The sequence below is a fragment of the Wyeomyia smithii genome, chromosome 3 (genome assembly GCF_029784165.1).
Source record: "Wyeomyia smithii strain HCP4-BCI-WySm-NY-G18 chromosome 3, ASM2978416v1, whole genome shotgun sequence".
Classification (NCBI taxonomy): domain Eukaryota; kingdom Metazoa; phylum Arthropoda; class Insecta; order Diptera; family Culicidae; genus Wyeomyia; species Wyeomyia smithii.
The window spans coordinates 127,560,478-127,587,298 of NC_073696.1; the positions used below are offsets into that span (position 1 = coordinate 127,560,478).

Below are 26,821 nucleotides of genomic sequence, written 5' to 3' on the forward strand. Positions count from 1 at the left end.
CATAGGCCTGGTAAATACACTTCAATTTGTTATGTCATGCATACCAAAATTAATCTTCTTACATTCAGATTTCAACGCTTACACACGTCAAATGCCAAAACCAGCTAGCTGGCATCCCGCCATGTTTCGAGGACTAACATCTCAGCGTGTGTGTAAACGAGATAGCATATTACCGCCACTTTTCATACGCATAACATAGCATCTGTCAATGGGGCCCGCAAATCGCGGATCCGCTGCGATGTTAGCTGCGATGAAACAAAGCAAATAAGATAGAGATGCCAGCTAGCTGGCCAAAACACGCTAAAATACCGTGGATTCCAATAAAAATCTATATGGGTCTACATAACAAAATAATTATACCCCGTTCACACTACACCGCATATCACTTGATATCAGGCGGTTCGTGCAATCGAGGCCATATCACTTGATATGCCATGCACGCTCATAAATAATAACTCATGAACTGAGTAACTCTTAATCAGTTTAGAACGATGTAAGTACAAGTCCTTTTCGATTTTGAGTAACTTTGACTCTGTTTGGTTTCCCTTAATATAACTTTTCTGAGTAACGCCGCATATAACGACGCCCATTTTGGATGTGATTCTGATGTGCTTCAGTTTGTAACATTTATATTTTGATTGACCACAGAAGGCATTATATGCCGGATGATATCCAGTACTGAAACTGAGCTTTACCCCAAAAACGAGTAATATCGTACTCAAAATTTGAGTAATAATCACTCATTTTTAAAGACGCCTAGTGTTATGCCTTGTTCAGACTACGCCACATATATCGCCAGATGAAATCGGATATCACCTCGGATGTTCACACTACAGTCATATGATATGGTTTGACACTTGATTTGGTAATTGAAAAGAGAAGAAAATTAAACAGGTCAAAGCTGAAACAAGACAACAAGACCAATGGGATTAGGATAGAGATGTAAGCGAGTTGGCTCGCACCAACGCGAACTCTCATATGCAATTGTCAACATGTGCGGGATGAAAATAGCAAAAATATTTCCTTCCTTTTTTCTCGCATGCAACGCAAAGTTCGAAATTTGGAGGGTTGCGTCAAAAGTCTTTTGGCCGTGTTGCCAACTGCTTGAATTGTGGTTGTTATTGGTTTTCGAACACGATATCCGCGATAGCATGTAGGCGAGGTGATATCCGTTGACAGCTCGATTGTATGGGATATCAGGTAATATGGATGGTGATATGGCCTCGATAGCACGAATCGTCTGATATCAGGTGATAGCGGTGTAGCGTAAACTGGGTATTAGATGATATTTTTTAATTTTTAACGTTATGAATTATATACGTATATTAGCCACAGACAAACAGACGTACCATGAAATTTATTTCCGTGGATCAAAATAACGGTCATTCCAAATGAGTTTCAGTTATGCGGAATAATCCCGCCGTAGCGGTGGTGGCGTTGATGCGCCTTTTCCTTTGAACTCAGTTGACAGTATTCGAGCAGAAACAAATCAGCAGAAAAGCTGAAAGTTTATCTTTTGCGGAATATGCCCAGTAGGTGTCGCACAAGTTAGTCGGAACCACAATTTTCTAAGAATGTTGTATGCAGTGGTACGTCTGTTTGTCTGTGTACTTGCTGTATTGATTCTGCCTGCGGACCTAGCTGCGGACTCTGTTCTCTGTGATACCCAAAAATCCCTCCAATTCCACAGTATTTAGTTCCACATCACCATTTCATACAACCCTTAGGGCTGTATACCTCTTAGTATTTTGATACTGTTATTTTTTCGGGTATTCTTGCCGCAAAAATGAATTCGATATTTATTAGAAGACTTCGATCAACATATAGGGTACGTCGTTTAGCATGTAAAAGTACCCCCTGTATGCAAGCGACCCTTCCAACTGTCAAGTTGTGTGCAAGTACGAAAGCTTGACAAGAATTCATTGCATGGAGTTAAGTTGACTCCGATAATGCTCATGTTTTGCAGCTTTCAGATTACTCATTTCCGGTTCAGCTTGTTGGGAGAGAAAAGTGACAGAGAGAGAGAGAGGGAGGGCGATAAGAGCTTTACGCGTCTGCACGTTGGTGTAACAAAGAGAGATTCCAGTTTCTTCTTTTGCGAGTATAATGAGAGAACGAATCAATACAAGTCACCAACAAAACGGTTTTTGGTTTTGGACTTCGATAGCTGTGCAACTCGTCGGTCGCAATCAATCGTTTGTGTTAATTCACCCCGTGTGCCATTGAAAAGCAAAAGCGAAGCACTCAGGTTCCATCTTTCCTCCCTTTTACAATAAATGTGAGTTTTTACGGGTCGGATACGGTGTCATCTGTTATAATCTCAGCTTTCGTTAGTAACAAAAGCGGTAAAACGTTACCTTGTTTGGAAATCGTGGTGTATAACTTTGCATTGGATCCTTGAAAACTATTATTTTCAGTCCGTGCCTTGATTCGTCTGTCCGCATAGCACATACCCACAAGGTCCTGTTGAGAGTGTAGTAGTTTTTTTTGCATTTTTGAAGCAGCACTAGAAACTTAATTCGACTTTTCTCTATCGGTTTTAACAAAGCGAACGTTTTTGTCCAAGCTAATTGGTGAAATAAGTAAAAATTAAAATTTGTGTGCTTATAATAAAGCTTGAGTGTCGGTTTAAAGAAAAATCCGAATTTATAGGCGTTGGTGTTAAACCAGTTATCATAACTGCAAATTTTCCTTCGTTTTCCAGTTTAAGCAAATTTGCTACTTTAGTGTGACAAATTTCTGTTCTAAGTAGTATCAGGAAAAAGATACATAATGAGCTGGCAGGATTATGTTGACAATCAGCTCCTGGCTTCCCAGTGCGTATCGAAAGCGGCCATCGCCGGTCACGACGGTGGTGTATGGGCTAAATCGGAGGGTTTTGAAGTAAGTACCTATTTTTCGTTTGTTTTGTAACATGTCGTTGCTGTTCTTGCCTTAGTTGCATTTATCAGTTTTTTTTTGTCTGCAGAATATTTAACACAATTGCTTTTCGATAGAGAATAAAAGTTCAAGGGTGTGCCCAATGTCTATACCACGCTGACTCATTGGTCTGTAGTAGGCTACTAAAGCTAAATATGGCATTGATAAGATACAAATCATTGCGCATCGATAAATATTACTGCCAAGCTTCAAGTTCGATAAAAGCATTAAGATTCGAACTGCTAATCCATTCGGCTAATCTTACCGTGTGGAAATATCAGACATAAAATTCGCCGGCTGGCCTTGCTTTCAAAATGGCGTTCAAATGAAATTTTGTAGGATTTTTTTATTCCTTTTATTCTTTATATTCGCATACGAACAAAACTCCACCACAGAGACAAATGACGAATGAATGGCTGGGGAATGAATGCTTATAACACCAATACCATTGCTTTCCAGCAGACAGTTTGAAATGGAAGAGTACGCAAATCGTGACTGTAGGCACGCACACATTTCGAATATTGTGGATATGATGCTTGTGAGATGTGCAAATTCATAGCTTTTATTATCACCCGCCACCCCCTTCACTGCTTGATGGTAGTTGTTGGTTTCGATCAGGCTGTTGTTTTTATGTTGGAGCACAACTGCGAGTGCGAATTGTGCAATACTTTAGTGTGCGTGAGAGTAATGTCTTGATTTTTTTACGGGAAGTCGAGATTGTGCACAGCGAGACAATCGTGACTCATTGGTCATTTTTACTGTGCATTACACATGCGTGCCATAGGGTGTTAGCAAATATGTATAAAAGTTGTTGCTTTTTTTTTGTCGGAAGAGGTTTAAACTTTGAACAATTCATTCAGAGACAAAATTCAGATAAATCTTTGTTACATTTTTTTATGATTTGAAAATAGATTCTGCAAAAGTTGCTTTATTAGGTATCGTTGAGTTGTCACCAGAAACATACGTAAAAAAAGTGAAATTTGCAAAATCATTGCATTTCGAGTAGACTATTATTTAAAATTTGCTGTCTCGTCATTTTTTCTCCAAATCTATGGTATATTTTCTACCGAATCGTAGTACACTAAAGTCGCTTTTTACGCGGGGGATACGTGCCGCGTAAATTCCGGAATCCGCGTAAAAAAACCGCGTAAATTCCGGAATCCGCGTAAACCATCGTTAGTTTTGCATTCCGAGTGAAGGGGAACTGAAATCCGGGCAAAAAAAATACCGCGTAAATTCCGGAATCCGTGTAAAAAACCGCGTAAATCCCGGAATCCGCGTAAAAAAACCGCGTAAATTCCGGAATCCGCGTAAAAAAACCGCGTAAATTCCGGTATCCGCGTAAAAGAAACCGCGTAAATTCCGGAATCCGCGTAAAAAAACCCGCGTAAAATAAAACGCGTAAAAAGCGACCTTAGTGTATAATAATCATTCTGAGGATAGTAGAACTTTATCCAGTTATGTTGTATAAATTGATGTTATATATATTCCACTATAGAAAGTAAAATTTAACAGAATCAACATCCGATAAAAAGTTTACTGTTGATCACTACAATGGCTTTGACAATGTGTAAAAAAAAAAATAATGAAAAGTACGGGACTTGTCAAAATCATACTACTCTTAAAAAAGGGATGAATCAAAAGTTTTCAATATTCTGTTTCGGCGCAGATTTAGTTCACAGTGCACGGATTTTTAAATAACGTGATGCAAAGTTTGTAAACTTTTGTACCCGTATTTGAGTATCCTAACTTCTTACAACATAACTTGCAGCATTTTACGAGAATATTAATTACTTGTGTTTGTAAAACAATAGGATTCTGCACCATACATTAAATTTTAAATAATTTATCAGTTTCCTCGTAAAAAGTTATAACTAACGCTTCTTGTGGAGTGTAGTGCATGATTCACAGTTTATAACTTAGTTATTTTCAGCAAGTTCACTCACTATCTCTAGCATACGCTAGTAGCTGCATTAGCAATAGAGTGATGCGAGAATGTGTGTGATACGGTCTGTCTCCATTCAATTTTGATTGTGTTCGTGAATCAAAAACCGTTTTCCTCCACGCGTATTTCTCTCGAAAGTTTTGTTTTCTCTTCATTCATAGTCATTTTTTGCTCTATTTGTGTTTCACGAATGGATCCTTGTTGGGTGTGTGTGCTGCTGCTGTTGGCCCATAGTTCCACCGCATGTGGCTTATATCACCAATTTTCCATTTGGCTAGTATCTATTTCCTATACCTACTCTGCTCTTTGTCTGATGCTCATTATCGGAGGGCGTCGAATCAACGATGTATTAAAACGTTTTTCATTTCAATGTTAAAAGCATAATGAGTAGGTATTGCATTAGGCGTGTAATATTTAATATTACCACATGATATGATCTGGTACGGTGATTGTAGAATGCAATTTGCAATGTACGATAATACGAACGATGATAATGCGTCAGTGAACGGCTTTATTCCGTTTGCAACAGTGTATAAAAGTGATGCCTCTTTAATCACACATTTGTTATAAATGTAAATATGAAAGTAAACAAAGAATAATGAAGTATCCGAGCAAGATAAATATACTCAATCTTTCTTTCCGTTCGTACGACTTTCAGCTTATGGCGATAATAGTTTGTGAATATGTTTTTATATATATCTTTTTACATATGGTCAACATGCCATGTATTTGTAAAAAAAAACCTTGACTTGGCAAACTAATATTCGAGTATGTTTGATAAATAAATTAGAATAGTTCACACGTTCTGTTTCTCGTACTTCATATACAATAAAAATATGGATACATACACTTTTTTTCGAGAGACCGCATACGCGCATTCGTATGGTCTGTATCAACAATCCGGAAATAAACCGGATGTTACTATCGAGAGGAAACTAACCGATACAATTAATCATACGAGCACTATTAACATGTGTGTGCAATCTTTTGAACTTCTATCTATAGACTTACTTGTTATGACTAAACATAAAGATTCTTGACTATGTTGATCATCTTACGGTGAACACATTGTAAATGGACTATGCATCATATAAATGCTATGAACGTCATTTACGTTACTTATTTGGTACTATTCAGCTATGTGATTTGTTTCCAAATGTAGACATATCGAGAAAATTAAGCAGACAGTAGTAGCGACACGAAAGTCACCGTCCTCGAATGGCAAAACAAGTTTTCGATGAAGGCACTATACCGGCATCATTTGTGGTGACTATAGGTAGATATATCCGCTCACAGAAGTTTTGCCCATGTGATTCACTCGGCATGCTCAGAGAAATCAATGTGAGCAACATCCCAGATAGAGAAATCGTTATCATTTCAACGTATAGAAAGTACATTGTCATTCCACGTAGAACATACGATAGTTTGAAATGTCATCAACCGAATGCACTTTAGAATTTGCCGATTTAACGAAAAATAGATTCTAGCGCGAGTCTTGCCATTTTATCTATTTATAAATCAATTAAATGCCTTGCTCGTATGAACCGTTTGCTTCCTGAATAGTTAAAAGGTGTGATTTTGCGAAATCGACAATGTTTTGATCTCGCTTCAGTCAGGACTTTTCTCAAAAATGTTAATGTTTGCTTGATCTAGACGAAAGCGTATTGCATAAACTATCCTCAATCTTCAATATTAAATCGTCTTTCTTATGTTGTGAGACATTATGGCAATGAAAGATTGTGCTTTGAATAGAGCAATCAGAATTACTGAAGTACCAGTTCTTGTCAGTAGCAGCGATCGGATCAATATTATACAGCCAATAAGTTAGATGAAAATGTTTTAAGAATTTTATGCTAGAATGAAGTAAAAATTAGAAAATGTTCTTATTATATAGAATGTATCTCTTTGGTGAGATTGCTTCGACAAGCGATCGGCCATGAGTTCAAAACTGAGTAGAATCAAACCGTTTGTTGTCAGAGGGACTTTTACGCATTGGCTTGTTCTCAGGCTCAGGAAGAGCAGTAGAGTCTACCGACATGTAGGCATGTAGGGTAGAGTAAAAATATAAAAATTTCGTTGCTGATGACGATCCAAACTAACCGTTTCCGTTACAGTCGCTAGAGATGCAGAAGTAAACGCGGTTTCTGGCAACAACGGTTTTAAAACTTCCTTCTTTGCTTCCCTTGCGTAAGGACGTAGCCGGCGCCGTTATCGATCTTATACAAAGCGGGAGCTACTGAATTGTTGTAGTCACTCCACAATTATGGGTCACATAGGAAAATACGTTTTTTCTCACGAGACTGAACAATTTCGGTAGTTTTTTTTACTCATTTGTAACCTTATTCATACGATTACCTTATTTACGAATGTCACTAACAATATAATCTTGCTCAGTGAATTAAGCGAAGCGACCCATAATTGTAATAATGTCCATATTTTGGCTATTATTGTTACTGTTTAGTGATTTTGTCACTACATATTTTGAGCCTAATTACTAAAAATTCTATTCGCGCGAAAAATTCACTAAAGCCACTATTTTACAACAAAGTGGTCATTAAAGTCGTTATTTTAGCTTTAAATAAACAAAAAATAATAATTTCTGAAAAAAATAACTTGGAGAGTGTTTCTCATTTACCGAATATTTGGGCAGTTCGGTTTGTTAGGATTTTTCGTTGACTTTTCCGTTATGAAAGTGTTCCATGCACTCAATGCTCTCAAATCTGTGATCAGTGCAGTGTAGAACTGTCTTAGAACAGCCAGGCTACCACTACAAACTGTCCGCATCGTTGATCATTGTTGTGCGTGAAATTACGTTACTAGTTTGATTTACTTGTCCTCAATCGACTTTACTTCCTGTTTTTCTTGATTAAAAAGGAGTAAAAAAAACGAAGTTATGGGTCGTATTACAGAAGCTTCGATTAGCAACTCATTTGAAATACACTAAAGTCGCTTTTTACGCGTGGGATACGTGCCGCGTAGAAAAAACCGCGTAAATTCCGGAATCCGCGTAAAAAAACCGCGTAAATTCCGGAATCCGCATAAAAACCCGCGTAAATTCCGGAATCCGCGTAAAAAAAACCTGTGTTAATTCTGCAATCCGAGTGGTGAGAAACCGAAATCCGCGTATATTCCGGAATCCGCGTAAAAAAAAACGCGTGAATTCCGGAATCCATGTAAAAAAAACGCGTAAATTCCGGAATCCGCGTAAAAAAGCCGTGTAAAAAAAAACCCGCGTAAAAAGCGACTTTAGTGTACATGGGCGAGAAGAGTCGATTCGACTTCCTATGTTCCTATGGGTCCTATGTTCAGCATCCTCGCGTTTGAGTCTCAATTCGTTGGATACTGAACAAGTAAACATTTGAAAAATCATTTTAAATAAGTTCTATGCGTTCCATAATTTGTACATGATAACAAACATTTCAATGTGAAATAACGGTAGAGATTTTACTCCGATTTATTTCTTCGAGAATCAATCATTTCCTGTGTTATAAACAAATATTTCAGAAAGATATGATCCATTTAAAGTTGAATAATGAATTTTAAAGTTATACATTATTCACTTTTGTAACGTGTTTTGACGATTTTACAGACTAAATGATCGTGAATGCCAAAAGTGACCCATAATTGTGTCTTTTGATATGATCTTCCCAACCGATTTATATACATCAGTTTCAGTGAAACTAATTGCTGATTGAAAGCACACATCAGAACACAAAAAAAGACAGTAAAACATTAGTAGGTGATTATTTTTCCGAATTTAGATTTATTTTCGAACATTCAGGCAACAAGATGGCTGACCCATAATTGTAGATCTTACGGTGGTTCTTTGTGCAACTTCACTAGCTCAGATACGTCACGAAGGAGCAACTACGAAATGTGCGGTCGTTCAAGTTACACTTCAACAAGCTGTGGAAAATATCTCTTTGGTTTATTTCCGAGCTGATTAATATGTTGCAAATGACAGACGAAGATTCAAATATTGTAAAATAGTGAGAAATTGTACAGATCTCCTTTCTTACTCATTCTAATTCATGTCTCTTCAGTATAGTCTCAACTATCTATCCAAATAGTTTGTTTGTTGAACGAGTCTGATCTATAAATTGCTTGCTAAAAATTAAAATGTCAAAATCAGAAAAAAATATTTGGCTGTGTATAGTGAAATAGAAACCACTCTGTTATTTATTGATAAAAACAAACGATATAAAAGTTAATTTAATGTAGAAGTTAAAGAAGCTAATGCATAAATATTTACCAAATAAAGTAACCCGTCGAAAAGTGATATCAGGCATTAACGTCATTTTTTTTAGCTGGGAAATTGCTGCTATAATTAGTAACGCAAATAATTAAATTACTGTGAATAATTTTGTTGACATTTCTATTGTTATTGTTGACACTGACATACATTCTAGACATGCATCCGATCCAGGAGAACTCAAAATTCAAAATCTTCAATAGCATATCCCTGGAATATTATAGAAGTTAGCAATCAACAAGTGAATTAAAAAACACTCGAGAGATCTGCAATGTTTTAACGAAGATGCAAAATGCTCAACAAGCTCATTTCAAGATGGCTTGACAAAGTATTTTTTTTAATTCTTTTAGCACCAATGTTTAGTGGTTAATTTGTGGTTTCGAAATCCAATTTGTGGTTGAGTAATTTCTGAGGAATTTTCAGAAAACCAAGCCATCTCTGAAAATGATTCCGCTTCAAATGAATCGGACAACGATGATATATACATCAATCGAAAGCTCTTAATTTGTGGTTCACGAAAATGTACTTTTTGTAGGCATAGTTCATATTAAAATAAGTAAAAAACTATTATTTAAATTTTTGAACATTGTTTACCTCTTGTTGTCTAAACCGACCGTACGCGGCGTTGGATGAGCATAGTACTGGCACCTGCCGATGTTAGTGCTAGTGGGTTATCTAGAACATATCGACAGTCGTTCATATACACTAAGGTCGTTTTTTACGCGGGGGATGCGTTCCAAATTTGTATGGGTCCGCGTAAAAAACGACTTTTTCGAGTTGCAAATATAACAAAGAAAACCGTCCTAAAACGTTAAAACCTCGTTTGAATATGATAGTGGCCAATCTAGAGACCAAAATTCAATATTTTAAATTTTGAGTATTTACACCAAAAATTGTGATTTATTTTAAAAACTGATATATGATCCAAAGCCTCGAAACAACTTGGTTTCATCACCAAAATTGCTCGAGACTTTACAGATCCACACTGCTTGAAAGCATTGTATTGTGCATTAGTTCGGCCAATCCTTGAAGGTGCCTGCATCATCTGGAATCATTATGACCTGTGCTGGAAAAACAGAATAGAACGCGTTCAACGAAGGTTTGTTCGTATCGCTCTGAGACATTTACCCTGGAGTAGACCCAACAATCTTCCCTGCTACGAAGACCGTTGTAAGCTATTGGATTTGGATACACTGGAGAGTCGGCGGAAGATTCAACAAGCTACCTTCTTAGCCAAGCTGCTGAACAATGAACTTGATGCCCGGGTTTTGCTTTTTCACCTTGATTTTCGAGCACCAAGTAGACTGCTTCGTTCGTCAAACTTACTGACAACTAGGTCTCATCGGACCTTGTACGGCTTTTTTGAACCACTGACGTCATGCATCCGTACCTTCTCGTTGGTCGAAGATTTATTCGATTTCGGAAATGTTTCCTCACGTGCTTTTGGCAAAATAATCTCAAGGTCTGGGATGTTGTAATAGTTTTAGATTTAAGATTTTCATGTAGATAATATCAAAATTGTCAGATGAATCGACCAAAATACAAATACCAATACAAAAATTTTCTTTTCTTGGTGAGATGAAATTTAACATTATTTGGTATCGTTTGCCCTTAAAAACTCAAAGCTGCAAAATTTTGAGTTGTTCCAGCATTGAATTCAATTGACGATATATTCTTTCGTTCTGGTGCAATGTGTTTTTTCTTGCAATGTGGTTTTCATTTTTAGAGTTTAAGTTAGTGAGCCTCCTGTGCATCGAGACGAAATACTCGAAATATATGGTATGGTGAAGTACAAACAGAAGTACCGTGAGGCGCCCTAATTCTGCGCGGCTCTTAATTCTGCGCACTAGGTATCAAAATGTTGATGCTGTTCAGTAAAAAAGGAAACATAAGCAGAAAGTTAACAGTTAATACATAGGAAATCACTTCCAAACATAATTTTTGAAAATCTGCTTTTAATTGATATTTTTTTAACATTTGAATATGAAGTGCGTAGAATTAAGAACCGCACAGAAATAGGGCGCTTTACGGTAATCAGTTTGTTCACTATCTTTTTCTCTGTCAGCACACACATATCTTCAAATTATGAAACTGATTTGGTAAATGTTTGCATTAATCAATCAAAGTTCCCGAAGTTTTTCAATCCCCCTGATGGTTTTACACCCTTCAACGGGTCAAGTCAGAGAAAATCCATCAAGTTTTATTGTTTATTCCTGATTACTGTTCATAGCTTATGCCTACTTATCAAGCAGAAAAATTTAAAAATTGTTGGTGACAATGTAGTTGACACTGCCTTATAAAGAGTTAAGAAGTTTCCCCGTGTTGCAGAGGTCTCTTCAACACCGGATTGAAGTTTATTCATAGATTTTTCGGTAATGAACGGCATTTCATTTATTCGTAGGACAGCTAGTTTATCAGAGTTTTTACTCCCGCCATTGAATTTGTCAATATCATTCAGGAGTTTTCTTTGACTTACATCTGGAAGGTCGATAATGCATTTAGTTCAAAATAGGCTTGTCAAACGAACAAATAGTGTAAAAAAGCGCCTTGAAGAGCCGTGGAGAATTTATTCGAGACAAAAAGCTGCTTTGTATATAGTTCGTCAAGTAATCGACACCGAGTAACATGCATTTTGGGAAGCATTGCCAATTAAAATAAAAAATAATGATTGAGGCTCTAATAACTTGAAAACATACTCTACAACGACCGCAATAAAAAAATTGATAATAGTTATATTTGGTTGGTTTATCTAGAAAGGAATTGTTTTTGATGGAATGTCTGTTGGGTTAAGGTCAACTTTGTGATTGATATTCAAGCGAATCTGCAACATAATTTGTGCTATACTGTTTTATTATAGACTTGTGTCAAATTACAGCTAAGAAAATAGAGTCAATACGAATGAACGCTTATTGTCTATGCAGCAAGTGATAATTTAGTGGGCTGTAGGTAATTACCGCCAAATGCAGGTTAATAATAGCTGCACACATTCTAGTACAGCGTCTTATCGTTTTAAAAGCACCCACTGGTCTTTTCGTTACTATACGATCCGTTTTAACCTAACGGGTATGACCCAGCCAGTTTAGCAAGTTTTTCTTTCTCTGTAGCCATTTCATCTTTCTTCGGTGTCCGTGATGTTACCTATTGACATGCTGGCAGAGTGTGGTCAAAGCGAAGGCGCATAGAAAGTTTCAAATTTTCTACTAACATCACAACTTATTGCTCTCAATGAAAGTCGTTTCACAAGTTCCCAGCTTGAGTTGTTATACCGAACGTCTCAAGAAGCCAAAATTGAAACTAGACGTAGTCTCGATGTAAACGTTGAGCAACATTAATATTTTTTGCTATATCTCTAACGTATAGGCTGTATTGTATATTGCATACTTTTGTTGAACTAAGGTGTCTGTGCAGCAAGTGCTACTGTAACTTTTTTTTTGAGACCAGCCTGAAGTTTAGGAAAACACTATCGTGTAACCAACTTTTATACTGCCCATAAAAACATAACTGGTCCTAAATGGAAAAAAAACATGGCGGAGTGAGAAAATGCGATTTTAATGTTCCTCAGGGTTAAAATACTTTACCTTTTGCAGGAATAATATTTCATCATAATCACATTTTAACTGTTAACATACTTTGGTTGTAGAAATGAGTCGTACCATGAAGCCATTCGACGTTCACGACGTCACTGGTAAAAGTTTCACAATACACGATAAGTAAATGTGAGTCACTCAAATCTGGATAACAACAAAATAGTTTTCAAAAGGAGTTGTTTTACCTTGACACATAAGATTGCAAGGATAATAATGTCGGTACAGCATTGATTTTTTGCAACTTTTAACAAAAAATCCTTCCAGTTGGTCTCGAGGTACGATGCTGGAATAACAAGCTTGTCGTCGTAGGTTTCAGTCTCGGCTCGAATCTGTTAGTGTCAGTAGATTTAATTGTCCTGTACATTGTATCACCAAGGCTTTGCTTCGCTTGTTGGAGGTCAGCTATGATTTATATTTATACATTACCGAGGCAATTGTCAAAGCAGATGAAAAACATATTAGTTTTTTTTTTTTGAAAAAAAAAAGAAGTTTTTTATCATTCTCATCAGTCAGTTGTTATGTTTCAAATTACTGCTCTAGTAATTAGTCGAATCGTGGGCGTTAAATATGACCGCGTTATTTGCTACCTCTAGTGCGACGAAAATAGGATTTTTCATACACTTATGTCTTTTTTTCGCTGGTAATATGTTTCAAATTCGTATGAGACCGCGTAAAAATAGACGCAAACCGTCCTTAAATGTTTAAAGCTTGTTTGAATATGATAGTGAACAAACCAGACTTCCTGTGCACGTGCTTTTTTCTCAAGCGACGAGAGAAATCTTTCTCTCGCTCGTATAATTTCCATGTACGTGCGACGAGACGAGACAACGTCACATGCGATTTGCAGGTTGCTCTTTCGCTTCTCTTTCGGTTCGGATTGCGATGCGCAAGCGATGTTTCGTCGCACTACGAATTGAGCGAGACGCCTGTACTGTACATACATGATACAGCTCGTGCGCCAGAGCTCGTGAGACTTTCTCGTGTACCAGGCTCAAAGTAATACTTATTTTGTGCTGTTCTGTTAGGGAAAGTCAATTTTATTCGATTTAAATGGAACTTTGCACTGGTGTTTGACTTGGCAAACTGTGTATTTCTTTAAACTTTTTGGGTCAGAGTGAATTGTTAATGAACACATGATCTTGGTTGGCAAAAAATAAAGTTAAATAGTAAATTTTTTTCAAAGCAACCCACAGTGATCTAAACTCGAAAAACCGTGATCGTTTTAGATTCGACTGTGAAATATTGATTGTATGTACCCAGTGTCTTCAGCAAGTTTATTCCATATAACAAGGCCTTTCTTTTGGCATTTTCGGTTTTTTTATCAATCCCTCTAGTAGTTAGATATAAAAACTTTTTTTTCTAATTTTAAAAATACCAGATTGCTTTCTTCAGCAAAGTTGTAGGAAAATATATTAAAAAAAAAAATTGCTGAACACTGTAATCTTCTAACTGTACGTCTGATATGAAGAAGCAGAGTTTTACAAGGAACACTCCTCAAAATTAATTTTTCGGCCATAACTTTTTCTGTAATCGTCGAAACAATTCAAAATGTTCTAAGGTTATGTTCATTCTACTAAACCTTGCATTTTTGTAGAATATATTGGTTTGCTATTGTTATTTGTTGTCAAGATATTTCTAGTTTTTTTGCTGAAAATAACCATATTTTGAGTCCATATTTCTGCGAAGGTTGCAGATAGTAGCAAACCAGACTGTATGCATTTGAAAGTTTGTCAAAAGAAATGTATTACTCATAAGAGTTCAACTGTTTCTAGTTGTATCCAACCGAGTACTGAATGAAAGGAAAACACCCCTCAAAATTAGTTTTTTGTCCATAACTTTTTCTGTAATGTTTCGACGATTCTAAGATGTTCTAAGATTTTGTTCATTCTGCTAAACCTTATAAACAAATGCTTTGACAACAAAAGCTAGTCGAACTTTTTGATTGAAAATGTTTACTAAAACCTCTTAAAATCATAAACATTATTTTTTTTCTTGGAAAATTACATCTGGTTTTCTTCCGTTTTTAATCATTTTCTAATAAATACTTTAATAAATACATTTTTAATAAATACTTCAAATAGTTAAATATTAGGGATAAAATTTTGAGTCATGAATAAAAAAGTCCCTGCTGTGCTTAAAGATGCTCTGAAGCACCATTTCAAATTTAACTTTTTTCTTCAAAATCAAATCATGTGAACGGGAAAGGGTTACAAAATCGGATTTTTAAGTTTTTTTTTTCTCAAAATAAGTATTTAGATAGACATTTTAGTCCAAAAAGTTCGATGCCCGCCTCCACCCAAAATCATGAGAGCACGAATGGTTTGCAAAATGTTTAATTTGATTTTTTTATAAAACTTTACCTTCAATAAAAATATTTACATTTCATTCCGCCATCCTGAAATTTAAACTAGAAATTTTGTTATAACTTCGGATTTCTTCGAAAAGAAAATGAGAAAAAAATTAACTCTTAATTTTTGTTTGTCAATTAAGATAAGGTGTTTGTTTATAATTTATTTTGACCAAAAAAGGTTTTTTTGCGGTGTATTTTTTTTTGTAAGCATTATTAGTTCCCTGCAATTCATTCTCAGACAGTTTATTTTGTACAACTAAAGGATTCTGAGCTACAATGCTTTGAATCAAACATATACCAAAATACTTATGTTCTTTTAAAAAAATTCTCTTGAGTCTGAAAAAATTGCCCGCCCGCGAAAAATATTCAGTTTGTTAAGCTGTGCAGCACACTGAGAGCACGAATGGTTTGCAAAATGTTTAATTTGATTTTTTTATAAAACTTTACCTTCAATAAAAATATTTACATTTCATTCCGCCATCCTGAAATTTAAACTAGAAATTTTGTTATAACTTCGGATTTCTTCGAAAAGAAAATGAGAAAAAAATTAACTCTTAATTTTTGTTTGTCAATTAAGATAAGGTGTTTGTTTATAAATTATTTTGACCAAAAAAGGTTTTTTTGCGGTGTATTTTTTTTTTTTTTGTAAGCATTATTAGTTCCCTGCAATTCATTCTCAGACAGTTTATTTTGTACAACTAAAGGATTCTGAGCTACAATGCTTTGAATCAAACATATACCAAAATACTTATGTTCTTTTAAAAAAATTCTCTTGAGTCTGAAAAAATTGCCGCCCGCGAAAAATATTCAGTTTGTTAAGTGTGCTGAGATTCAGCCAAATCAAAAATGGTAGATATTCGATTATGATAGGACATTTGGCATGATAACACTCAGGACTCAAATTGACGCAGACTATCTTTCTAGGATTAACACTCCGCAGTTGACGAATCGAACGTTGAAATGGTTGAAATTCATTCATAAATTCCATGTTGCACATTATAAAACTTATATTTACTAGATAATATAACACCGTAGCATTGAATTGCATTTTCGTCTCCGGTATCGAAAGCATCATGTATCAGCGACATTATTCGAGCAACGCGTCTCCCACAGTTACTCAAAGATTTGTGTCTTCGATACAGTATGAGCCCTCAGACCCTTCTGGAGGTGCATTAGTTGGAAAATTTCATAAAACAATGTTACTAAGATTATTACAAAAGTTCACATCGTTGCACAAGGTAACTAAGATTATTACAAAAGTTCACATCGTTGCACAAGGTAATATTCCCCTAACAGCAAAAAAAGATCAGATTACTATAAATACGAGTATATATAGTCGCACTAGAGTTAATGTGGCTTCAGAATCATATATCTGATTTGCAATATCTATACCTTATTTGAAAATTCTATCCAACACCTTTACCCCCAACATGTATTGAAAAATATAAAATTGATTATATTGGTTTAGTGGTTCTGTTATTTTCAACTCCCGAAAGGCTTGTACTCGAATTGAAAATCACATCTCATCTTATAAGTACGAAACTGAATATGATTTTCTTCGGAATGGTATCTATTATGTAATAGTCAATGACATTTTAATCGACGACAGAAACTCACAGCATCTCCACGTTAACCAACATAACACTCTGCATCTAATATATATTTTTTAGTTAAAAATACCATGCATTTTTATACCGTTCGCAAAGAAAATAATAATATATAAATATGGTAACAAAACGTTCTTCATTATTGTTAACAAAAGTCGGATTAATCAACATATGAATTGATAAACAAATGAATTAGTTTACACACCATTCATTATTCAAACGGTGCTCTGACGCAAGCTCCTATAACACCGTAAATAATAAATCACACAAAATCTCCTGCCTTCATCCCTCTGGGCAAAATCAATTTCTTCCTTGCGCCATCAGCGCAAAGCAATATGTGAAACTAGCTCGCGAGACGAGCTCACGAGAATTTGCGCGCAAGCTGTCTCGTGTGCGCAACGCCCATGCACCGCGCTCGTTACGTTGAGAGACGAGATATCTTCGTGTACGTCGCAAAAGAAATTCCATGCGTAGAGACATGGCTCGTACGTATTGCAAGTTCTCTCGCTCGCATGTGGCGCACAAAAGCACAACAGCACAAAACGACTGAATGAGAAACGAGACTTGTAGCGCAAAGCGCATTGTCTCTTTTTTGTACGAGCGAGATTTCAGGAAGTCTGGCAACAAACTAAAGGGCCAAAACTCATATTTTTATCGTTTACACGATGTTTTAAATTTTCTGTATTTACAAATTGTATATTTTTTGGAAGCAGATACAAAATTACTTTTGGTCTAAAACAAAAAAACGTGATTGTGATTGAAATGATTGAAAATGGGAAAATGGTAATGGACAAAAGCACCCACATATAAAAAATACTTTATTTTAAGAGAAAATGTAAATCAAAGATCGCAGGCGTTGAAGCTCTGTTTCATAAACGTTTTCTTCGGCAGCATAAGACATTTGAGTGAGTACACGTACGTTTTTTGGTTAAAAACAATAAACATGATAAGTTTTAAATGAAGTGACTTATTAATGCGAACAATAAACAGGGTGGCGAAAACCTGGAATATCAGGGAAAACTGAAAACTTTTCAGTGAAATGTAATGAAGAAAAAAAATTTAATTGTGACGCGTTTTTTTAAACAGCCTTCTGGGCCTAAAACTGATTCTTTTTTTCAGAATAAAAGACTGATGCGGGGCCTATACTGTTCGGTTTCATACCTGATCTAATTGGGATTTCAAAGTTGTGTTCATCTATACGTTGCACTTTTTTTTGCTGAAAAATATCAGGGGAGTAAATGTTGTATTTCAGGGAAAATCAGGGAACTGAGTTTTGAAAACTTTTTCGCAACCGTGAATAAAACTTTAATGTTCCAGAAGAGATTTTTTTTCTCTGTGTGGACTCATCACTGCGATCATAGACATTTGATCTAATGTGATAAAGGAGAGATAAATTATTTTGAGTGTTTAAGTGAAACAAAAGCAGTAAATCAAGCTGGACCCGGTTCGCAATACATACGACCTGACGAAGCCGTCAAATACCATACTAAACATTTTTTCTGTGCTTGAATGCTTTGCGATGTATTCAAACGTAATTATGTGAAGTAAAAAGGCTTTCATTCTTGTATACATAACCAGTTCAAACGATAGTTTTGTGTGATCATAAGACATTTCAAGAGCTAAAATTTATCGTATGAATCACATGACGTTGTGAATCTGGTGCATTCCAAAGTTCGCGCCACTTGATGCATGCTATTCATACACAGCTGTGGAAATCAGGGTTTTTATTTAAGTTATTATGATCTAAAATATATTAACAAAAAACTTGTATTGTTACAACTTATGCATAGTGCAAAGCGAAGCAAAAACCTGTTTCTTTGCACATTTTTGTGATATAAATTTAGATACCATGCTTGTCAACGACCTTCACTGACCTCTAGTATTCATAGACATTTTGTGAGTATACTTCATATGTGAATGTATCTTGTCTGGAATGGTTTTCGTCGTCCGGTCAATCTGGACGGTGAATCGAATGGCGGCACTCTGCCCATGCACATACCATATAGAAACAGAAAGTATGTCAACGGCCACCAACTAACACACCTTCCCGCTAAGTCTAGAGTTGATGAGCCACGAAAAATCTATTTGGACAGGTTTATTGTCATGCTAGAATTTTGTTTGCTCTTCATATTTTCGTCATTTGTTGCTTGCTGCTTCCATTTCTCGCTTTGTCGTCTAGTGCGTGTACGGCCTAGTTATGTGAGAATTTTATTGCTAAAAAAAGTTGTTGACGACTGTTGAGCACATGAGTTGTTTATTACAAGGTCGTTCGGATTTAGACGTCTTTAAACCTAATAGTAGTCCATTTATATAGCAACTAAAGAGAGTATCTAAACGGACGGACATTCCAAGGGTTAGAAACGAGAAAAAACACTTTTTTTCCTATTAACGTGACAGATCAATGAATAAATAGGTTCATTGTAATAAAAAAACTGACACCCAGGACCGTCTGGCAGTGTCATCGAGCGTTTTGGAAGCATAACTTTAAAAATAGAAATAGGCAAAAAATGCGGCGAAGCTTCTACACTTACTGCGTGAATAACATTGAGTGACAATAGTGGAGATTTTGTGTTTGAAGTATAAAGTGACGTTATCAAACAATGTTTCTTCAGAAATTACTTTGAATTTTCAGCGAAATCAGAATTCGGAGTAGGTACTTGGTCATTTCTAACCGACATCGAAACATGTCTACAGTACTTCAAGCTTTTATCGTAGCCGCCACATTGCGGAACACGGCTGTAAAGTATGATCGTGACATTCTTGTTGTTTTGTGTTATATGCATTAAACGGCTGCCAATATGTTAGACAATCTATTGGTACTAAACCCGTGGGTTATGATGATAATGGAAGCTGTTCAATTTTCTTTGTTCACATATAATTCGATGTTTAATCACTATTCTCGAAAGCAATGGTTGTGGATAATACATGAAATCTAATGCTTCACTTTTTCGATTTTTCTAGCTTTTGGGCTGCTTATGTTTTGTATACTATGTTCCAATAATGACAAGGTCGGCATTTTGTTAACAAACTTAAGACTATATTAGCTCGATGGATGGTCAATATGGAAATTTTCATTTTTAAATTATTAAGGCTTTGTATGCATGAAACTTTGCCAATTTTTCTATTTAATAGGCAACATTCGCATCGACAACTAAGAGAGAATCGGCGTGAAATGTCGTAGTGTTTCGATGTAAACCGCGTTTCCGGCTCGGGAGAATTTTACTTATATTAACGTTTTCGGAATATAATGATTTCGAGGGGTATACCCAGATACTTGTTCATGTCTCACTGTGACTGTTCAACCGAAGATTTCGTCCGGTCGATAAATATCGCGATTAACGAAAACGCGATGTATACCTTCCCAAGAATCGCGACGGCCGACGTGCGTTCGTTTCTTCTCGGGATTGGGATTGACTCGGGATCGACAAATAGCTGATTGCTACGAGTAGCATGGGCTACATCGCGTGCGTCGTACGCAGAGGATCGCGACGTTTGGCTAGAAATATACTCATGGTTATTTTCGTAATAAGCGTTTTTCGCGGTATCTTATCGTTTTTTTAGAGCAGACAAAGTATATACGAGAAACGTCGTTGGTCGATCTGTTAGGTAGAAAATGTCCGGTTGACCGAACCCCTAGAGACTCCGCGTCGGTACCTCCATGAGGTCGAATTATCTACATATAGATCAACAACGCGCAACTGATTTCGGTGTAAAGAGGATCACCTTACGAGGAGATATCATATTATTTGAAGTTGTCCCAATTTGATCAAAGGTCCAGTATCCTTGCGTACGATTTATTGTTGCGGTGTTACATTGTCAAACTGAATGACTTCGAATCGCATTATGAATATCGTGACGGATATAATGAACTTGTTCGCGCGATACTTGTTCTAAAGAACCCGACACTCGAAATCAGCGCATCGTTTACCAAAACGAACCCTGCTGTGTACCTTGCCCTTTCTCCAACATCCCAGTGATTTCTCGTGGAAGTGCAGAGGTGTTCTCGGCTTCCAATAAGCGAGTATCACGTCAATATTTTCCTATACAAATTCCTTCTTTGACCTGCATTCGGATGCGGCCGGCGCTGGTATTGCCTAATATAAAGATTAAGGTCACCGGTTTTTACACATTGAGGATGCATGTTGGTCCCAAGCATCATCTGTTGGTTCTCTGTGTAATTACAGCTGATCTGGCAATAACGGAGTAGCAACCGCGGGCGGTCAATCATGCTCATGCTCATGCTCATATAATTCGATGTTTAATCACTATTGTCTATTTCTGAATCTAATAGTTTTTTTTGTTTCCTTCTGTCTCAACCAACAGGTATCAAAAGACGAAGTGGCGAAAATCGTTGCAGGTTTCGACAAAACTGATCTGCTAACCTCAGGAGGTGTGACACTGGCCGGCCAGCGTTACATCTATCTGTCTGGAACCGACCGAGTGATCCGGGCCAAGTTAGGAAAGACTGGAGTCCACTGTATGAAAACACAGCAGGGTGAGTTGAATAGCCTAGTTCTTGTGCTTATATTCTCATCATGCATTGTCTTGTGAAACCGACCTCATAAGAGCGCTGTTTACCCAGCGCAGGTCTGTTGATCACTTAGATGGTGCATAAAGCAAAATAGAATAATTTCGAGGTGTATGCTTTATTGATGAGTATACGCCTGTACAAAATTCTAACATTGATTTATTTGTGCGCACTGGATTGTGTATTCCATACTTTGATTATTTAGATTTTGAATCATCTCAATATGCCGAACTGCCGAAGATGATTGTATAACAATTCCTCGAAAACTATTCCCAAGAAAATGAAACACCGAAGCTTTTTCCCCAGAAAACGAAATCCCAGAATGTACCAATCACCAGAAAACTGCTACCCAGAAAGTACTAATCCCCAGAAAGTTATTATCCGGAATGAACCAATGCCCAGAAAACTATTTCCCAGAAAATACCGTTTTCCAGAAAACTGTTATCCTAAAACGAAGAAATATGCATTTTAATTTTTTTAACATGGAAAATCTGTTAAAACTGAGTTTTTGTATAATGTATAACGATTCTATCATTTGAATCAACTTATTGTCAACTAATACACTTGTTCTTTCATGGAGTAAATAAGTAAGCGCTTGACACCAGGCCATCGTCATAAAATCGGAGAACTTTCAGTAATCGTTTTTGGCTGAAGAAACATCACAAGTTGACACAGCCTCCAGGGGGTACGCGAAATAAAAATCAGTAATGGCGGAGGAAGCAATTTTTCGTTATATTATTTAATTTGTTATTCAATCTTGCTCTTAAAACATGGCTGTTGCAATTTAACAAACCATAGTTCAATTTAAAACCTGAACTAGACTACATAACGCGATCTACCTCTACTCCCACCCTCTCTGCGAAAACAAATCAAGCTAGAGGGTACAATTGATTTGGAAAGTGTTGCCAAGAGGTACGCGGTCAAAAAAAAATAGGAACCGCTGCACTAGTATATATTAAACGAGTGAAAGGGAACCCGGTTACAATTCCGGAGCTTGTTGAGTATGCGTTTGCATTGGCGTGCACACCGGAAACTGTAGCGCCTTTGTAATCATGGCAACATGAATCCTTTCCTCCGATAAGCCAACAAGAGATATCGGAAGAGTTTTCTTTTCTGTTTAACAGTTATACTAGCCATGGAAGTCTTTCATAGAGAGATATGGTTGGACAGGCTGGTAGAGCATGGTATTAAAATGCTGTGTCGATATTCTCTTCTTAAACCTTGAAAATCAAAGACTAGGGCACACAAACTCTCAACAGCTTGTACCGAATCCGCAGCAGGTCTCCAAGGTTTAGAGTCTCTAGTCGATACATCAATGTGGGTAAGGGAAGTCGGCAATTTAGATCCGTAACTTCGGGATAAGGATTGGCTCTGAGGACTGGGATGACTCAGGCTACGAGGCTGCCGGGTCGCGGGTCTGCGCGTGCTCCCAGTTCATGCGGGTGTTGCGCCGTGGACTTGCCAGCGCTTCTGCCTCAACGCTCTCCGGGGCGTTCGGCCGTGTGGTTTTGTGGGCCGCCCGTTCATCCGTTCGCGCGGGCGTGCGGTGTGCTCGCTCGCCCGTCGTGCCAGAGTTCATACGCTTTCCGGCTTGGGCTGCAGTCATCGAATAAACAGTCAATTCAGAACTGGCACGGCTGAGGGAATCCGACTATCTAATTAAAACAAAGTGGCGGAATACCGATCGTTAATAGTGTTGTTTTGCAAAAACCTAAAGCTTGATATGTTAAAGCAAGGTTTCGCTACCGTTTTTAAATTAGCCTATGTCTCTGGAAAGGTACGGGTCTACTACGAAAGGCTGAAATCACGAAAGGCTAAAAACTACAAAAGGCAGAAAAACACGAAAGGCTGAATCACAACAGGCTGAAAATTCAAAAAGCTTCTTATTTCGGTTTCATCGTTTGTGTGAATTATTTGTATTGACTATCAGACTGTCGCCAACGTCGGTATATTTTCATGCGATATTTACCGCCGAAAATCTTCCGGTCTATGAAATAGCCCAATTTCTGCATGTAAATATAAGTTTATATTAAAAACTATATATAATGCAACACACTCGTGGCCTTTGGCCAACTCGATTGTCCGGGGTGAATGCTGTCCTTACTCGCTACCGCTAGTTCGGACGTAAGCTAGGGGATCACCCCTATGTTTGGAATAGACCTAGGAAATCCAACAGAATAGTTGTTTGAGTGCACGTGGCCGCCGCTTCCGACGGCGGGTCGGCGGCCGGCTCGGGTTGCGGGAGCAGTGCCGGCCTTGGGGGGCGCCACAGTCCCTTGCCCTCGATTATGCGGCAGAGCCGCATCAGGTATAATACCTATGGATACGAGAATACGAACACCTATGGGTATGGTATACGAAGTGGTAGATTGTCTAGGAATGGTGAGGTTCGGAGACTAGGCCGTCGATTAAACGCAGAACCGCATTGGTATGGTTTTCAATCAATATGTTCAACGAAAAAAACTTATTATTTTACACTTTTGTGGCAGGTTTCCACTTCTCCCTTAATCTATTCCATTGCCATTAATTCTTTATTTGTCTCAAAAGCATGTTACTAAAACAGATTATTTTTTGGTTTATCAAGGTGCGATCAAAAAAATTATACTTTGTCACCTTAGAAAAATTATGAATTCAATAGAGTCCAAAATTTTCAATTCTGATTCAAATTACAAAACTTTCAGCCTTTCATGATTCAGCCTTTCGCACATTCAGCCTTTTGTGAATTCAGCATTTTGTGCATCCAGCCCTTCGTTTATGATACATACTTTTCAGCCTTTCGAGTTTCAGCCTTTTGAGTTTCAGCTTTCCGTTACTAACCCAAGGGTACTTACCCCACCGTTCCCCTCGATAAATCCGGAACAAATGTTCCCTACTGTCCCAAAAACTATGATAAATTTGTGATCTTTTGAAAAGGTTCGATCAATTTTCATGTTTTTCGGATCTGGAGGGGTCAGGTACGCAAGTGTTAATTGAAAATATCAAATAATTTAGAATGTTAACAATATAATAACTGAATGCTAATGTTTTTTTTTCTGGTTACGGTGATGCTGGAGAATAGTTTTCTGGGCATTGGTGTATTCTGGGAATCGGTTTTCTGGTAACTAGTACTTTCAGGGGTTTAGGACTCTGGTAACTAGTATATTCGGGGATTTGGTATTCTGGAGAATGGTTCATTCTGGGGAAAATCCTTCGATACTTTATTTTCTGGGGAATGGTTTTCTAGGAAAAGTCGGACAACCAACTTTTTTGTTTAAAAACTGGAAATTAGAGATATGTGACAGAAACGAAAAAATCAAGTAATGCTAAAAGTTATTTAAAACAATTGCGGAGAATTCGTTTCGTAAGATTCATTGCTAATGGAACTATGATGTATAAACACAATCATGCTGCGACAACAAATGTTTCTGATAAAATTTTTACGTCCGCCTTTGTTACTTGTTTCATATTTTATCAGCATTGAGATTGATTGTGTACAATCGAGTGTTTTATCTACTTTTCTGTCTTCTTTTCTTCCTGCAGCTGTTATAGTATCAATTTACGAAGAGCCAGTACAGCCTCAGCAAGCGGCATCTATAGTCGAAAAACTTGGAGATTATCTTATTACTTGTGGTTATTAGAAGAGGTAAACTTTCATACTGCTTTTTTATAATTTAAACTTTAGAAACACATTTGAATAAAAAAATTGAAAAAAGTCGATAAAAATGCGAAAAAACATGCTACAGTATGAGTGTACTGCTTTAGGATTGAAGTGAACGAAGATAACTAAAACAGTGGCAAACAAGTGCTAATTGTCAGAATGGGATCAAGAAAAGGAGATTCTGTTTTTCTTCCTTTGCAAAGTCAATATGTTTAAGTTCCCTTGCTAGTTTTTGTTTTTCTTTTGTTTCCATTAGATTGAGCGAACCGTTGGATTATGAGAGAAAGGACATTTGAAGCTCTGTAAACTGTTATCGGATTAGTGATTTTGTTGTTCCCTTTGCGTTGTGCGATCGTACATAGTAGCTATTTGCGTTGTTTTTCCATATGTTCGCTTTGCATATTTGTTGATTTCGAATAGACGAGAAAACGGGAGGAAACAAAACATGCAAGAAAGCTAAAAGTTGTCACGATATGATTTTCTATTTTGTTTTTCTTCTCTCTTTCTCTTTTATTTGCAGCCCACGGCGGCAGTGTGAGCGTATAACTCTTGTATTTGTGTAAAATCGTTTCCGTAACTTAAGAAACTGTAATTTGTATTAGCTTTTAAAAAAATCGTAATGCATCTCTCTGAATTGGCGGTAGGCATCGAAGAACAGAAAGAAGACTTATTGCAATGAATAGGGCAATAAATAGGAAAAAAGCAGAAGGAAATAAGATTAGAGATCGGAATACTTCTGTATATATAACAGGGGAACTCCTTTCATACTCTTCGATGGCACACGTGATGAAGTAGAACAGTCATAGGACACGAACAAGCATGAGCAATGTGGGTTGTAAAATCCGAAACAAAACGGACAAGAAAATGTGTAAAATTGAAAGATTTACAATTCAATCAAAGACCATTTTTGGTGGCAAAAGAAAGAAATGAAACGCATAACTTACTCTACTATTATTATCATCCGTAACTGTATTAATTATTCAGAAGAAACAGCTGATGTGAAGTATGCAACAGATTTCGATCATTGATTTGCTAACGCGAAAAACATTTTCTTTGTCGGACAGCATAAAAAGCATAATATGAGATAAACAAGCAAAGTACTATGATAAGGATAATACAATGATAATAATAAAACAGAAAAGGATAACAGCGAAATCATAAAGGAAAACAATGTGTGTGATTTACTACTAGTTTAACAATAAGGGAAAAACAAATGAAAAATGAAAGAGTTTTATGTCTCTTTATTTTTTATAAATTAATGTAGATGTTTTGTGGTTATAATTTATTCTTACTTTATAATCGAAAAAAATACGTGCTGATGGTTTGTAATTTTTTCTGCATTTCTTCCAGAAATCAAGCATCCCTATTTCGTTATTTTCTGTCTACTTATTGAGCTACTTTTCATGAATGTCCTTTCTATAAAAGAAAGAAATAAAGAAACAAAGCCGAAAATAAACCTTGCAGTGTTTACCATTTGAAAGGAAAGAATGTCCATTTTGCGTGAATTCACTTATGGCGGTTGTGAGTACTAGTAAATAGAGCAAGTTAAAATCATTCAGCCTGTCTAGCTTGCATGTGCTTACGAGGTGGCATTGGTATGCGGTGTTATATTTATCAGTCAAGCCAAGGAGTCAACGTGATAACGTCAAGCTGCTGCTACGTTGATATTTTTCACCAGTCGTTTGTTATACCTGTTTGTTGATGATTATTGTTCAATGAATAAGTTGTTTGCATGTATGAGTCATGCAGCTGAGCTCATCGAAGTGCAGTGTATAGGTATGCAGCAGAAAATTAATCGTCTATATTCAACTGCTCCTGTCATAGGTAATTAGATAAGACCTTGCTGTAGCAAATACCAAAAGCAGACGGTTTTGAATGAGCAATGATGGGTGAGTATGAATTCGCTTACATTTCAGTTCTGTGGTGAGTTCCATACTGTTCCGAATGATACAGCTCAATTTGTCCTTCAAAGATAGGTACTATAATTTTCAACTAG

General features: G+C 36.8%; 1 protein-coding gene across 3 annotated transcripts; it reads left to right on the top strand.

Annotated features, from left to right (window-relative positions):
• Positions 1-2,118: 2,118 nt before the first annotated feature.
• Positions 2,119-26,281, top strand: LOC129727573 (profilin). 3 transcript variants are annotated; one of them, XM_055685533.1, is made up of 5 exons: positions 2,119-2,278; positions 2,705-2,883; positions 20,984-21,155; positions 24,708-24,810; positions 26,176-26,281. In XM_055685533.1, exons 2-4 carry the CDS (start codon positions 2,773-2,775, stop codon positions 24,803-24,805), a joined length of 381 nt encoding a protein of 126 aa, XP_055541508.1. In that variant the 5' UTR covers positions 2,119-2,278; positions 2,705-2,772; the 3' UTR covers positions 24,806-24,810; positions 26,176-26,281. The 3 variants fall into 3 exon arrangements, with proteins under 3 accessions (XP_055541508.1, XP_055541507.1, XP_055541506.1); XM_055685532.1 differs by lacking the exon at positions 26,176-26,281 and adding an exon at positions 25,346-25,682; XM_055685531.1 differs by lacking the exon at positions 26,176-26,281 and having other exon boundaries at positions 24,708-25,682.
• The last annotated feature ends 540 nt before the right edge of the window (positions 26,282-26,821 follow it).

What these genes read in the sequence shown, in the direction of transcription:
- LOC129727573 (XM_055685533.1), top strand. Translation starts at nt 2,773, where the DNA reads ATGAGCTGGCAGGATTATGTTGACAATCAGCTCCTGGCTTCCCAGTGC. An exon ending in CTAAATCGGAGGGTTTTGAA is followed by an intron (nt 2,884 to 20,983) that starts GTAAGTACCTAT and finishes CTCAACCAACAG; the next exon opens with GTATCAAAAGACGAAGTGGC. An exon ending in CTGTATGAAAACACAGCAGG is followed by an intron (nt 21,156 to 24,707) that starts GTGAGTTGAATA and finishes TTCTTCCTGCAG; the next exon opens with CTGTTATAGTATCAATTTAC.